The sequence below is a fragment of the Saccopteryx bilineata genome, chromosome 9 (assembly GCF_036850765.1).
Source record: "Saccopteryx bilineata isolate mSacBil1 chromosome 9, mSacBil1_pri_phased_curated, whole genome shotgun sequence".
Classification (NCBI taxonomy): domain Eukaryota; kingdom Metazoa; phylum Chordata; class Mammalia; order Chiroptera; family Emballonuridae; genus Saccopteryx; species Saccopteryx bilineata.
In genome coordinates, this window is record NC_089498.1 from 90455186 (window position 1) to 90471912 (window position 16727).

At 39.4% G+C, this 16727-nt stretch overlaps 1 protein-coding gene across 1 annotated transcript in view; it reads right to left on the minus strand.

The window, feature by feature from the left end:
* The window catches only part of GLUD1 (glutamate dehydrogenase 1), a 51892-nt gene that overhangs the window by 12463 nt on the left and 22702 nt on the right, over positions 1–16727 (minus strand). Inside the window, exons 3-9 of the mRNA XM_066243537.1 lie at positions 16432–16487; positions 15636–15699; positions 11289–11383; positions 7329–7508; positions 5365–5502; positions 5029–5166; positions 4547–4627 (exon numbers count right to left, since the gene is read on the minus strand). Coding sequence (XP_066099634.1) covers positions 4547–4627; positions 5029–5166; positions 5365–5502; positions 7329–7508; positions 11289–11383; positions 15636–15699; positions 16432–16487 — 752 coding nt within the window. The remainder of the gene's footprint in view (positions 1–4546; positions 4628–5028; positions 5167–5364; positions 5503–7328; positions 7509–11288; positions 11384–15635; positions 15700–16431; positions 16488–16727) is intronic.

The window sequence follows — 16727 nt, forward strand, 5'->3', positions numbered from 1 at the left end:
AGAAAGAAAATTAAAGAAACAGCAGCCTTAAAGGACATACTAGATCAACTGGATTTAATAGATATCTTCAGAACCTTTCACCCTAAAGCAGCAGAATACACATTCTTTCCAAGTGCTCATGGTACATTCTCTAGGATAGACTACATGTTAGGGCACAAAGGCGGTCTCAACCGCTCTTTTTTAAGAAGATTGAAATCATATCGAGCATCCTCTCTGATCACAATGGTATGAAACTAGAAATCAACTACAATAGAAAAACTGAAAAACATTCAAACACTTGGACACTAAATAGCATGTTATTAAATAACAAATGGATTAACAATGAGATCAAGGAAGAAATAAAAAATTTCCTTGAAACAAATGAAAATGAACATACAACTCAAAATTTATAGGACACAGCAAAAGCAGTCCTGAGAGAGTTCATAGCATTACAGGCATACCTTAAGAAGCAAGGAACAGCTCAAATAAACAACTTAACCTGCATCCAAAAAAAAAAACCTAGAAAAAGTACAGCAAATAAAGCCCTGAGGAAGTAGAGGAAAGGAAATAATAAAAATCAGAATGGAAATAAATGAAATAAGAGGCTAAAAAAACAATTCAGAGGATCAATAAAACCAAGAGCTGATTCTTTGAAAAGGTAAACAAGATCGATGAACCTTTAACCAGACTGACCAAGAAAAAAAAAGAGAGGACTCAAATAAATAAAATTAGAGTGGAGAAAGTAACAACTGACACAGCAGAAATACAAAGGATTGTAAGAAAATACTATGAAGAACTGTATGCCAAAAAATTAGACAACCTAGGTGAAATGGACAAATTCCTTGAAACATACAATCTTTCAAAAATCAATCTGGCCTGACCAGGCGGTGGTGCAGTGGATAGAGTGTCGGACTGAAATGCGGAAGGACCCAGGTTCGAGACCCCGAGGTTGCCAGCTTGAGCACGGGCTCATCTGCTTTGAGCAAAGCTCACCAGCTTGGACCCACGGTTGCTGGCTTGAGCAAGGGGCCACTTCGTCAGCTGAAGGCCTGCGGTCAAGGCACATATGAGAAAGCAATCAATGAACAACTAAGGTGTTGCAATGAAAAACTGATGATTGATGCTTCTCATCTCTCTCCATTCCTGTCTGTCTGTCCCTATGTATCCCTCTCTCTGACTCTCTTTCTGTCTCTGTTATATATATATAAAAAAAATCAATCTGGAAGAATCAGAACACCTAAACAGATCGATTACAACAAATGAGATTGAAACAGTTATCAAAAAACTCACAACAAAAGTCATGGGCCAGATGGCTTCACAGGTGAATTCTACCAAATATTCAAAGAAGAACTAACTCCTATCCTTCTCAAGCTATTTCAAAAAAATTCAAGAGGAGGAAAGACTTCCAAGATCCTTTTATGAGGTGAGCATAATTCTGATTCCAAAACCAGGCAAAGGCCTGACCTGTGGTGGCGCAGTGGATAAAGCATTGACCTGGAACGCTGAGGTCGCCGGTTCAAAACCCTGGGCTTGCCTAGTCAAGGCACATATGGGAGTTGATGCTTCCTGCTCCTCCCTTCCCCTTTTCCCTCTCCCTCTCTCTCTCTCTCTACCCCTTCTCTAAAACTTAATAAAAGAAAAAAAAATTAAAAAAAACAAACAAACAGGCAAAGACACTACAAGAAAAGAAAACTATAGGCCAATATCCCTGATGAACCTAGATGCTAAAATTCTCAACAAAAGATTAGCAAACTGAATTCAGCAATATATGAAAAAAATCATGCATCATGATCAAGTGATTTTATTGTGGGGAGTCAAGGCTGGTACAATATTTGCAAATCAATCAATTGATTCATCACAAACAAAAGGAAGGAGAAAAATCACATGATAATAATATCAATAGATGCAGAAAAAGCATTTGATAAAATCCAGCACCCATTTATAATCAAAACTCTCAGCAAAATGGGAATACAGGGAACATACCTCAATATGATAAAGACCATCTAGGATAAACCCACAGCCAACATCATACTCAATGGGCAAAAATTAAGATCAGGAACAAGACAGGGGTGCCTCCTTTCACCACTCTTATTCAACATAGTTCTGGAAGTCCTAGCCACAGCAATCAGACAAGAAGAAGAAATAAAAGGCATCCAAATTGAAACAGAAGAAATAAAACTATCATTATTTGTTGATGACATGATACTGTACATAGAAAACCCTAAAGTCTCAGTCAAAAAACCAGTGGAGCCTGACCAGGCGGTGGAACAGGGGATAGAGCGTCAGACTGGGATGTAGAGGACCTGGGTTCAAAATTCGAGGTCACCACCTTGAGCGTGGGCTCATCTGGCTTGAGCAGAACCCCCCATGGTTGCTGGCTTGAGCAAGGGGTCACTTGCTCTGCTGAAGACCCCGGTCAAGGCACATATGAGAAAGCAATCAATGAACAACTAAGGAGCTGCAATGAAGAATTGATGTTTCTCATCTATCTACCTTCCTGTCTGTCCCTCTCTCTGATCCTGTCAAAAAATAAAAACCAAAACAAAACAAAAAAATAACTACTGGACCTGATAAATGAATTCGGCAAGGTGGCAGGATATAAAATTAATATTCAGAAATCAGAGACATTTTTATACACCAACAATAAACTGTCTGAAAGAGAAATTAAGAAAACAATTCCCTTCACTATTGCAACAAAAAAAATATAAAGTACCTATGAGTAAATTTAACCAAGGAGTTGTTAAAGACCTGTACTCGGAAAATTATAAAACATTGATAAAAGAAATCAAAGAAGATACAACCAAGTGGAAGCATACACCGTGTTCATGGATAGGAAGAATAAACATCATTAAAATGTCTATATTACCCAAAGCAATCTATAAATTCAATGCAATTCCTATTAAAATACCAATGACATACTTCAAAGATATAGAACAAATATTCCATAAATTTATATGGAAAAAAAAAAAGAATAGCCTCAGCAATCCTGAAAAAGAATAATAAAATGGGAGGTATCACACTTCCTGAAAATCAAGTTATACTATAAGGCTATTGTACTCAAAACAGCTTGGTACAGGCATATGGATCAATGGAACAGAACCCAGAACCCAGGAATAAAGCCACAGCTTTATGGACAATTGATATTTGACAAAGGAGGTAAGAGCATACAATGAAGTAAAGACAGCCTCTTTAATAAATGGTGTTGAGAAAACTGGACAGCTACCTGCAAAAAAATGGAACTAGACTACCAACTCACACCATTCACAAAAATAAACTCAAAATAGATAAAAGACTTAAATGTAAGTCGTAAAACCATAAGCATTTTAAAAGAAAACATAGGCAGTAAGCTCTCTGACATCTCTTGCAGCAATGTATTTACTGATTTATCTCCACGGGCAAGTGAAATAAAAGACAGGATAAACAAATGGGACTATATCAAACTAAAAAGCTTTTGCACAGCTAAAGACAGAATAAAAAGACAAACTACACAATGGGAGAACATATTCAACAATACAGCTGATAAGGGGTTAAAATTTATAAAAAAAACTTGTAAAACTCAACACCAGGAAGATAAACAACACAATCAAAAAATGGGCAAAAAAAAAAAAAAAAAAAAAATGAAGACACTTCTCCAAAAAGTACATACAGATGGCCAATAGGCATATGAAAAAATGTTCAACATCACTAATCATTAGAAAAATGCAAATTAAAACCACCATGAGATATCCCCTCACACTTGTCAGAATGGCACTTATTAACAAAACAACACATAATAAGTGCTGGTGAGGGTGTGGAGAAAAGGGAACCCTCCTGCACTGCTGGTGGGAATGCAGACTGGTGCAGCCACTGTGGAAAACAGTATGGAAATTCCTCAAAAAATTAAAAATGAAACTGCCTTCTGACCCAGCTATCCCACTTTTAGGAATATATCCTAAGAACATCAAATCACTGATTCAAAAGGAGAAATGCACCTTCATGTTTATGGCAGCATTGTTCACAATAGCCAAGATCTGGAAACTGCCCAAGTGTCCGTCAGTGGACAAGCATATTAAAAAGCTGTGGTAAACACACAAAATGGAATAGTATATGGCCGTGAAAAAGAAGAAACTCTTATTTTTTGTGACAACATGCATGGACCTGAAAACTATCATGCTAAGTGAAATAAGCCAGGCAGAGAAAGAAAGATATCATATGACCTCACTCATTTGAGGGATCTAATGAATAATGTAAACTGAGGAACGGAACAGAGGCAGGATCAAAGGGACCAGTGGGAAAGCAGACAGAGGGAAAGGGGATGAGAGGATGGGATCAGAGAAGGGAAAGAGATTAGAGAAATTATATAACATAACAGTGTTATAGAGAGCAGGACAGCAAATCCTGGAGGGAAGAGGGGGAAGGTGTTGGGGGGAGAAACCAAGAGAAACACGGGGGTGAGGGAGAGATATGTTCAGTGGGACACTTGAATCTATGTAACCACAATAAATTAAAATCAATAAAAATTAAAAAAAAAAAAGAATCAATTATGATTCCAAGTCTGTATAAAAACTGGCAAACATAGATGACTTACTGGAATAACCATGATGTTCCTCTCCAGGAAAATCTTGTCAGCTTCTGGAGTTGTCGGTCCATTGGCACCTTCAGCAATGATCTGTAAGTGTAAGGAACATATGGAAATGTCAGTAACACCACAAAATCCCCTCCACTGACCACAAGAGCTGTGCATATAGGGGTAGGGAGTTTTAGCGAAGAGTAACTTGAGTTTCAATTAAATTAATAAAAGTTGTATTGCTCTAAAGTATATAAAACTATTTTTCACCTATTTCCACAACACTTTTTGAAAGTTGGTTTAAGAGGAAACCCATGGTGATGGTTGCACAACTCTGATACTAAAAGCTATTAAATTGTACACTTGGGTGAATTGTATGGTATGTGTTTTACATCCCAATCAAGCTGTTAAAAACAAAAAGGGAGACCCAACGAGCACTTTCCTTTGACTTTCAACGTCAGCCACGTTGGTAAGGCTGGACCCAGTCTCCATTCTGCTTTTACCTTGGCTTTGATTCTGGGTGCATTGGACTTGGTCAGCTGCTTCTCACTGGCAGCAGGGATCAGTATGTCACAATCAGCCTCTAAGATGTTCCCTTCGTAAAGCTTAGCCTTCGGGAAGCCCAGGATTGATCCATGTTGCTGTAATTGATTGAAAATTCAAATGAATGGCTGCACCAGAGTATAAAAGTTCATGTTTAGTGCTTAAGATATGAAGACAAAGTTATCTTTAAATCTCTTTCAGTTATACTTTTAAAAATAAGCAATGGAAATAGATTTATGTAAAACCTTAAAATATTCAGGGTAGTTATATACTGTTCAGATATTAGATTAACATACCAACTTGAAGTCTTCCAGTTCCTTTGGGTCAATACCATCTGGATTCCATATGCTCCCATCAGATTCACCAACACCGACACACTTAGCACCAAAGCGATGCAAGTATCTCATTGAGTGCAGGCCCACGTTACCAAATCCCTGTGAAGAACAGTTACATATGACACAAAGTAACCAAATTTCTACCACAGACAGATGGCAAGAGTCATATTCTGACCATTGCATCAGACACTCTATTAGAAGGAACTCTCAAAATGCTTTTGCCAAAAGAAACAATGAACTAAATGGCTTCTCTTCAACAATAAATTTTTATGGGACGTGGAACTCAATTCTTTGTTATCTGTGATAATGAGTCCTGAAGAAGTTTAGTTAGTTGCAGCCTTGTTAATTTATAAGGATATGACAGTGGTGTCAACCACACCACCCAGGCCCTCCATCCCTGATGACTAAATGTCCTATGGTTGTAAAAAGTTAAGTTACGGCCCTGGCTGGTTAACTAAGTCAGTTACAGCGTTGTCTGGAAACGCCAAGGTTGTGGGTTCTAGCCCCGCTCAGGGCACATATGGGAAGCAATTAATGAATGCACAACTAAATGGAACAACAAATGAATGCTTTCCTCTCTTTATGTATCCCTCTAAAATAAACCAGGAAAAAAAAAGATAAACCACTAATTGGAAGGAATATGAATTCTATTTTAAAGTAGCACTCAACTTAATTCCTCTTAAGTAAGATAACCAAAAACCAACCAAATTTTCTGTATACCCCAAATAGTTTAAGAAACCTCCCCTTCTGGATAATTTCAATTTAAATATTGATCAAGAGGTTGGTGGTAGTTTCATATACATCTGAGAGATAACTTAAATTGTTCCTAGTCACATGAATCATACAAAGGTTCAAACAATAAAGGATGTAATAATCTGAACATCATTTTGAAACTTAAGAGATTCAGAAGAACCAAATTTTTAAAACTGCAATTTTAAAAACATAAAACTTACTTGATGTGTATCTGTTATTTTTTGCCTGCCCTGTGGTGGCGCAGTGGGTAAAGCACCAACCTGGAATGCTGAGGTCCCTGGTTTGAAACCGTGGGCTTGCCGGGTCAAGACACATGTGAGAAGCAACTACAAGTTGATGTTTCCTGCTTCTCCCTCCACTCCCACCTTTCTCTCTCTCTCTCAAAACAATAAACAAAATCTTAAAAAAAGAAAAAAAAACGGGCCTGACCTAGGCGGTGGCGCAGGGGATAGAGCGTCGGACTGGGATGCGGAAGGACCCAGGTTCGAGACCCCGAGGTCACCAGCTTGAGCACAGGTTCATCTGACTTGAGCAAAAAAAAAAAAAGCCCTGGCAGGTTGGCTCAGTGAAAGAGTGTCGGCCTGGCGTGCAGAAGTCCCGGGTTCGATTCCCAGCCAGGGCACACAGGAGAAGCGCCCATCTGCTTCTCCACCCCTCCCCCTCTCCTTCCTCTCTGCCTCTCTCTTCCCCTCCCACAGCCAAGGCTCCATTGGAGCAAAGTTGGCCTGGGCGCTGAGGATAGCTCCATGGCCTCTGCCTCAGGCGCTAGAATGGCTCTGTTCGCAAGAGAGCAACGCCCCAGATGGGGAGAGCATTGCCCCCTGGTGGGCATGCTGGGAGGATCCTGGTCGGGCACATGAGGAAGTCTGTCTGACTGCCTCCCCATTTCCAACTTCAGGGAAAAAAAAAAAAAAAAAAAAAGGCTCACCAGCTTGGACCCAAGGTCGAGCAAGGGGTTACTCAGTCTGCTGAAGGCCCGCGGTCAAGGCACATACATATGAGAAAGCAATCAATGAACAACTAAGGTGCCACAACAAAAAACTGATGATTGATGCTTCTCATCTCTCTCTGTTCCTGTCTGTCTGTCCCTATCACTCTCTCTGACTCTCTCTCTGTTCCTGTAAAACAAAAAACAAAAAACAAAAAAAAGAAAAAAAACCCCAAATTTTTACCTGAACAACAAATGTTTTATCTCCAAACCCTGGTGTCATTCCTAAAAGGCTCATATAAGAAGCTTCATTGATGAAGTTTTCAATCCCATGGAAAACTCCCCGTCCGGTTGCTGAGATCCGCCCGTGGATGCCACCCTGACTAATGGGCTTACCAGTGACACAGGCATGGGCATTAATATCCTGCAAGAGAAAGTGAAAATTTCAAAAACCTCAAGGAGAATTTCGTATGATAAACCAATGTAATGAAGGGTCAAAGCCAAACCACATTCTCACTTCACTAAAATATGCTCACTAGGAATTCGTGTGTCTAAGCCAGGGGTAGTCAACCTTTTCATACCTACCGCCCACTTTTGTATCTCTGTTAGTAGTAAAATTTTCTAACCGCCCACCAGTTCCACAGTAATGGTGATTTATAAAGTAAGGAAGTAACTTTACTTTATAAAATTTATAAAGCAGAGTTACAGCAAGTTAAAGCATATAATAATAATTACTTACCAAGTACTTTATGTTGGATTTTTGCTAAGTCTGGCAGAATAAATCTTTATAAACCAACTTACTATAGTTAAATCTATCTTTTTATTTATACTTTGGTTGCTCTGCTACTGCCCACCATGAAAAGCTGGAATGCCCACTAGTGGGCGGTAGGGACCAGGTTGATTACCACTGGTCTAAGCTATATTTTCACCCAGAGGGACATGCTTTATTTTTTCAGATTTTTGTTTCAGAAAATGTGTAAAAGTAGACTGTATTTTCCAATGGGTGAAACAGGGTGTTTAGGAATTTAACACCAAATAAGTACAAATAACAATGTCACAAAAATAGAGCTAGTTCAGCTTAAAACTATTATTCCTTCAACAAATACTGAAGTCCTGCTGAGTCAGGGTACGTCCCACCCTTAAGTGTCTTAAAATCTATCATTAAGATTTGAGTAGTCATCAAAACAGATATTGTTGCCTGACCAGGCGGTGGTGCAGTGGATAGAGCATTGGACTGGGATGCAGAGGACCCAGGTTCGAGACCCCGAGGTCGCCAGCTTGAGCACGAGCTCATCTGGTTTGAGCAAAAGCCCAACAGCTTGGACCCAAGGTCGCTGGCTCCAGCAAGGGGTTACTTGATCTGCTGAAGGCCCGCGGTCAAGGCACATATGAGAAAGCAATCAATGAACAACTAAGGTGTTGCAATGCGCAATGAAAAACTAATGATTGATGCTTCTCATCTCTCTCCACTCCTGTCTATCTGTCTCTGTCTATCCCTCTCTCTCACTCTCTCTCTGTAAAACAAAAAAACAAAAAAAACACAAATAACCACATATTGTTGTGAAGATATTCTTCTGTCAAATTAATCCACAAATTTAATAAAATGCCACTTTTTAAAAAGACTCAAGTTCAACTAAAAAACTGGGTTAGTAAAAGTACTCAAGGAAAAAAAAAAAATTAAACAAGATAATTAGGGGTGTTGGGACCATAAGGAATATCTACCAAAAAAGAAGTACCCATTAACCCAGAAGGTTCTATGTATTTGTGGGAATTCAGTTTTTTGGTTTTTTTTTGAAGCCGGAAACGGGGAGAGACAGTCAGACAGACTCCCGCATGCGCCTGACCGGGATCCACCCGGCACACCCACCAGGGGCGATGCTCTGTCCACCAGGGGGCGATGCTCTGCCCCTCCAGGGCGTCGCTTTGCTGCGACCAGAGCCACTCTAGCACCTGGGGCAGAGGCCAAGGAGCCATCCCCAGCGCCCGGGCCATCTTTGCTCCAATGGAGCCTTGGCTGCGGGAGGGGAAGAGAGAGACAGAGAGGAAGGAGGGGGTGGGGGTGGAGAAGCAAATGGGCGCTTCTCCTATGTGCCCTGGCCGGGAATCGAACCTGGGTCCCCCGCACGCCAGGCCGACGCTCTACCGCTGAGCCAACCGGCCAGGGCAGTTTTTTTTTTTTAAATATATTTAGTATGGTATCGTTTGGGTAAAAAAAAAAAGGTAGATGGTGGGTAAGACACAGAGGCCCACACACGTGTGAGTAGATGACCTCTGGTATCGGTGGTTCACTTTGGGAAGTGAAGTGGTTGGGTAAAAGTCTTCATCTTTCTGTACAGTGAATATCAATTCTTGTTCACAAACAACGATAATTACAAAAAAGACAAGTCTGACCAGATGGTGGCGCAGTGGATAGAGTGTAGGACTGGGATGCAGAGGACCCAGGTTTGAAACACCGAGGTCGCCAGCTTGAGCCAGGGTTGCTGGCTTTAGCAAGGGGGTCACTTGATCAACTGTAGCCCCCGGTCAAGGCACATGTGGGAAAGCAATCAATGAACAACTAAGGTGCCGCAGCAAAGACTTGATGCTTCTCGTCTCTCTCCCTTCCTGTCTGTCTGTCCCTATCTGTCCCTCTCTGTCTCAACAAAAAAAGAAAAAGAAAATAAAGAAAAAAACATGAAAGGGTTTGGGCACCAGTGTTTTTCAACCAATCCACCAGAAATTTCATGCGAGTCCATGAAAGAGTTAACCATTTGATGTTGTATGATCTTAGCTGAATTTGCTTATGCTCAGGGTGATGTTTTGCTTTAGTGGTCCTGGTAATAATTCTACTTTCACTGGTCCCTAAGTGTAAAAAGGTTAAAAACCACTGAAATAGACTATAAACTGCAGTAACCAGTGCAGAATAAAAAAATTGATTAGAGAGAGAAGAAACTAGATACAGTAATTTGGTGTTTTTCTGTATGGTTTAAATATCTTTACAGAAAGAACTGAGAATTGTATTACTCATATAATTACCAACAAAAAGAATAAACTTAAAAAAAAAAAGCAGTCTAGTAAAGTGAGTTACGGGATTAGTAGTTTTCTCACGGTTTCTCTCCTCCATGAATAATCAACACTTATGAATACAGAATTGCAAACCTTGTGCTGAGTGCTTTCAAAGAGTGGAGATACAAATGCTGGACAGACAGCAGCCCTGTCTGAGGCTAGGCCCGGTGCCAGCTGCCTGTCCCCAGCACACCTATCATCTTGGAAACCCAGGGACAGGGAGGGAGGTGCACCTCCCTTGGACACTGGCTCTTCCAGGGGCTGCTAGACAAAAGGAGCTGTGTGGTTTAGGTTCATGTTCTGAAATAAGTAACAGAAACCATGGCTTCCGTAAGTCCTGATTTTGAATTTCCTATCATTTTAAGAAGGAAAAGTCTTCTATCTGCACAGCCCAAGGTTTTCACTGGCAGAGCCTCACAAAACTTTCTTTTGCTGTCACCACTGAGACTGAGCTATAAATGACAATATACTGCCTATTACTTTGTACTCTTTAATCTAGTGTCTCACTTAAAAAAAAACACAAGAATAAGAGACCATACCCAGATCTCAGTGAACAAGAAAAGGTGACCTGGAAAAACATCCTTTTTGGGAATGGCAGTCAAAACCAAAATTCTTTGAAGTGTCTCATATGGCTGTTTTATTTCAGGGCTTGTGCAAATGAACAGATGTGGTACTGTGTTAAGTGTATTATGTTATTCGTTTAATTCTCATGACTGTCTCATGAAGTTAAGTATCACAGGGAGGCCCGTGGGAAAAGCTCAATCCATGTTCACTATATCATGATTTAAGAATAGAGACACAAGTAAAATAATATGCAAATCAAGATGTGATTAAAGGGGAGGAGAAAACCCAGTGAATTCTCTACTTTCATATATAGGGTGGACAAACATGGGTTCATAGTTGTGAGTACATGAAACACAGAGTTTAGTCTTGTATTATTATTTACTAATTATTATATTATTTTTCATATGAACAACTGCAAAGTAGGTTTATAGTTTTCATATGAAAACACAACAATGAATAAGTAATAGTATAAGAATAAACTCTGTGCTTCACGTATTCACAACTGTAAACCTACTTTTGCCCCAGCCTGTACAATACAAATTGTAATCTCCTGTAAATAGCAAGTGAAGCATCTGGCCTCGGGGAGGGTACTCACATAGTGCCCGATGGTGCTTGCATAGGTGTCAGCAATCCAGGACATCTCCCGCTCACCTGTGCTCATGTCTGGAGCAGGCACATCAATGCCAGGACCTGGGGACACAGGGAAAGGGCATTGCACCAGTTTTGAAGATAAATTCATCTCAATACAAAGATCCTAGTAATTTTCTGTAACAAAGTTACCACAACTAGCAAACTTTAGATTTCATTTAGGTAACTAATAGAAGTCACAGAAATACTCAGGAAATGCTTCACTACCTAATTTATACACATACAGCATTACATGGGAATTTCTCCCACTGATATTTATGTGGGAGCAGATAGCTGTGCACAGATAGAGACCTTTTTGACCTCAGTTCCTCAAACTGCAATCAGAGATAATACCATCTTACCCTGATGAAGAGGCTAGTTGTGGGTGGAGAGTATATGTAAATGAGATAGCACGGTAGTATACCACTTTCTGGAGTGGTAAGCCCTACTCAGCAAATAAAAGGAAAAAGACACATTGCTGAAGCAATTGTGTTAAGTCCCAAAACACTTTACCCATGATAAAATGCTGCTTTGACCTATTATTCAAAGCTTACTTAGCATACATAAAGTTTCAGGTCTTGGCTCTCAATTCCTCAGATCACAGTAAACTAAAAAGTTGGAGGATAACAAGTTAGTTCAAAAGCAGCAACAGGTACCAATGACAACACACTATTGATGGCCACAGTGAAATTCAGATAAAAATGGATTAAATGATGCTCACTCAAATCTGTAAAGGCAGAAATATGCAGTAATACCTCTATCAAAACCAGTGAGACTAAGATGATCTACGCCCACGTAAATGACCTGGCATCCTCACCAAGACAGACATGAGGACAAAGGCTGCTTTCACACACCAGGTGCATGCTCCTGTCTACACAGACCTCTCTATATCCATGTCTAACATCCGTGTACATGTGTGAGGAGTCTGGAAACATATACACAAACTTATTCATTATGTTTGAATTTCAGCCTTATTAATTTAAAAACTAGTTAAACTATTAAGCGTCACCAAAATAAAATTCGCTCTAAGAACTGTACTCAAGTTCTTCTATAATTTTTATTTTTTTACCAGCAATATAAAGTAGATTTTCGTATTCTACATTTCATAAGCCAGGTCCTAGATACTGTACTTTTTTGTAATACAAGTTACGATGTAATGGACACAGACCTGACATAAAGCAACTCTGACATGGTCAGGGTTTGCTTGTCACACTCCGGCCCTCCTTCCCTACCCAGTCTGTAACTCTATGCCCTTTCCTCTCATAGGTATCTTTTATAAATCTCATGAAGTCTAACTCTCCAAACCCACCCTTACCCCATACAACTCTCCTATTTGCAAGGATTAATGCTATATTCTAGTCTCATCCTCTGACAGAAAGGCTCTACTGGAGACATTAGGTTTTTGCAAGGGTATTTTGTCCAAAGTTTATGGAGTACACGGTTATAAACTTAACAGTTTACAAAAGTGATAGCTAAACTCACACAATGGAATGCCAAACTTTCACAAACTAAAAAAAAAAAAAAAAAAAAAAAAAAAAAAGAGAAGAGCCCTCACCAGGTGGCTCCATGGTAAGACTATTGTCCTGGGGCACTGAGGACATTGGTTTGATCCCTAGTCAGGGCACATATGAGAAGCAATCAATGAGTGCACAACCAGGTGGAGCAATGAGTTGATGCTTCTCTCTCTTTCGCTCTCTCTCCTTTCCCTCTTCCTCTCTCTCTCTCTCAAATCAATGGATTAAAAAAAATGTAAAATAAAAAATAGAAGAGGAAAGAATACTTCTTGACTATTCTATTAGCCAGTATTATCCTGATACCAAAGACTTCACAAGAAAAGAATTCTGTAGACCAATATTCCTTAGAACAGCACTGAAAAGAATAAACTGCTTCTGAAGACATTCAGTGTTCATGGACGGGAAGACAGTGGTTAAGACAGCAACACCTTTGGAACTGTAAGATACTTGTCAATATAGAAAAAATTAGGCTGAACATATTCTGAAGAATGGGCAATAAATATAGCTGAATAAAGTATGAAACCATTCAAGACTATTAAAATACTTTTGAGATTTAAGAGGAAATATGATATAAAAAAATTATAAAAGCTATCAATAGGCTGAACAAGACTTCAGTTCACAAATCTCAGGATTAGTGGGCATTCCTGTGAAGGAGATGGTCAAGTTACTAACTAGTACAAATTCACAGTGGTGTGGAGGAGAAGAAACATGCCAAGAATCCAAACGCCTCTGAAATGGATGTAAGATAGGTCAACAAGGTTTGGCTTATGAGTTACACTTATTTCTTTTCTTTTTTTTTTTTTTAAATAAATTGAACTCTTTATTTTTTTTATTTTTTATTTTTTTATTCATTTTTAGAGAGGAGAGAGAGAGGGAGAGAGACAGAGACAGAGAGGGAGAGAGACAGAGACAGAGAGGGAGAGAGAGGAGAGAGAGAGACAGAGAGAGAGAAGGGGGAAGAACTGGAAGCATCAACTCCTATATGTGCCTTGACCAGGCAAGCCCAGGGTTTCGAACCGGCGACCTCAGCTTTTCCAGGTCGACATTTTATCCACCACAGGTCAGGCACACTTATTTCTATATTAGTTTATTTTATATCATGTCCTTTTGCTTAAAAAAGGGACCAGTTTCACAATAAGGATCTCTTAAGTTCATTGGAACTTACCAACAGTAGGGAAAATACTGGGGAAGAAAAACACAGGGACACTGTAATTTGTGGTGGTGCAGTGGATAAAACATTGACCTGGAATGCTGAGGTTGCCAGTTCGAAACCCTGGGCTTGCCAGTCAAGGCACATACGAGAAGCAACTACTACGAGTTGATGCCTACTGCTCCTCTGTCTCTTTCTCGAAAATAAATAAAATCTTAAAAAACAACAACACATACATAGGGGCAGGAAAAGGAAAAGTAGATCTTTCCTATGTTTAGCTATGTTGAAAAGATAAACAGTCTATTAAAGATTGAGCTTGACTAGGTGGTGGCACAGTGGATGGAGCATCAGACTGGGATGCAGAGGACCCAGGTTTGAAACCCCGACATTGCTGGTTTGAGCATGGGCTCATCCGGCTTGAGTGGAGGCTCACTAGCTTGAGCAAAGGGTCACTTGCTCTGCTGTAGCCCCTCCCCGGTCAAGGCACATATGAGAAAGCAATCAATGAATAAGGAGCCACAACGAAGAATTAATGCTTCTCATCTCTCTCCCTTCCTGTCTGGTCCCTATCTGTCCCTCTCTTTCCCTGTCTCTGTCACAAAAAAAGAAAAAATAAATAGAAAAAGATTGATAATATTCATATATCACAGAAAGGATAAGAATATTCCTATCTCACAAAATAAAAAGATATGACACGGATAATAATTTGTATGATACAAAAACATCAACCAAACAAAGAGTAGTACCTTCAAAAATTTAGTCTGGCAAAAGCCCCTAGTAACAAACAGTGAAAACCTCGGGAATCCTCAGAACCAGTCAGTGATTCTGGGTGAGCAGTTGGCTGAACCTCCCGCCTCTCTGCCTGTGCTCACTACTTTGAAAGCAAAGGCTTCTCACTGCTATCAGGACAACAGGATCATTGCTGTAAAACTGCTTTTACATACTGAAAAATGTTCACAATACAGGTATTATTTAGATCCTGAAAGTATGGCCTTGGTCTTTCTGGAAGTCAAACAGAGATGGTGCAATGCTGCTATAGTGACCAAAAGCTTTTACTCTGTGCAAGGAGAAGAGGTGGAAATGACCTCTCTCGGTCCACATTGCACAATGGGAACCTCAACTTTTCTATTAGCGATGTGTCATAAACAGGCCTAGGCATCTCAACATGTTTATCACAGAACCCAGTTTCTCAAAGTGAAAAGGGCAGCTCTATTCATGCGTGTGAAATAGAAGCAGGGGTTCACATTAGTACCATTACTTTTTAGATCAGGGGTCCCCAAACTTTTTACACACGGGGCCAGTTCATTGTCCCTCAGACCATTGGAGGGCTGGACTATAAAAAAAACTATGAACAAATCCCTATGCACACTGCACATCTTATTTTAAAGTAAAAAAACAAAATGGGAACAAATACAATATTTAAATTAAAGAACAAGTAAATTTAAATCAACAAACTGACCAGTATTTCAATGGGAACTATGCTCCTCTCACTGACCACCAGTGAAAGAGGTGTCCCTTCCAGAAGTGCAGAAGTGCGGTGGGAGCTGAATAAATGGCCTCAGGGGGCCACATGCGGCCCGCGGGCCGTAGTTTGGGGACCCCTGTTTTAGATGGTCCTATTCTATGTGGAAACCTACATGGCAAAACATACCAATAAAGCCCTTCTTTGCCAGTTCCATGGTGAATCTCCTTGTGATCTTTTCCAATTCGTTATCCTGTAAAAAAAATAAAAATAAAAACAATGGAAAAACTGACAGAAAAGCCACTTGTAGAGAAAATAGTTGTATCATATTTTCTATTTACAGGACATTTCATATATCTTCTTCTTCTGAGAACAACTCATAAAGCAGGCATTTCCATTTTAAAGATAAGAAAATGAAAGATCAGAAATTAGGTTATACAAACAACAGAGTAGAACTAGGGCTTACATCCCAGTTCCTGCTCTTTATTAATATGAAACCCTATGAACAATCCCTTTTGGTATATTTTCATTTAAAAAGGCACATTTTTAAAAGAATAAAATCATATATATACTTTTTAGGTTTGTACAGATGTTAATTTGGTACTATGAAACATAGTAACAACTAGCTTATTATCTTGAAACTGACAACATAAAAAATAAGATGTTTACCAGATTAGTTATTTGTCACTAGAATCTTGAGATCCTGATACAAAAACCTCAGATTATAGAAATTTATCAACATGAATGTAAGTTCTAAAAATATTATCTTTTAACCAAATAAGAAAATGAAAGGACACTGATGTTAAGCGGGTGACCTTTTATATGGCAAACACTTAATAAATGAGTTAATTATTTACTTGTTTTTCCATTCCTTTTGAAAGCAAAAAAGACATTAGTCTCACTGGTCCGGGGAACACACAGACACCTAGGAATGCCAAGTCCTTTATAACTGCACCACGCACACAAATGTCACTTGGATACTTACAGTATAGTTCTTGGGATTGATTTTAACACCAGCTTTGGCACCCCCAAATGGCACATCTGAAATAGACGGCTGAAAGTTGTTATTCCACATAAAGCATAACAAAATTAAAAAGAAAGCACTTTGCAATACTTCGCAATATTCCAAATATGTGATGCCTTCAGCTTTAATTTCAGAAAATTCAAGCAATCAACCCATATTCACGACTTCAAAAATATTGTACTTTAAAATTCTAGTGAACAGAAATTATAAGCCTAGCAAGTTTAATGCATATGTGTGTGTGTGTGAGTGTGTGTGTT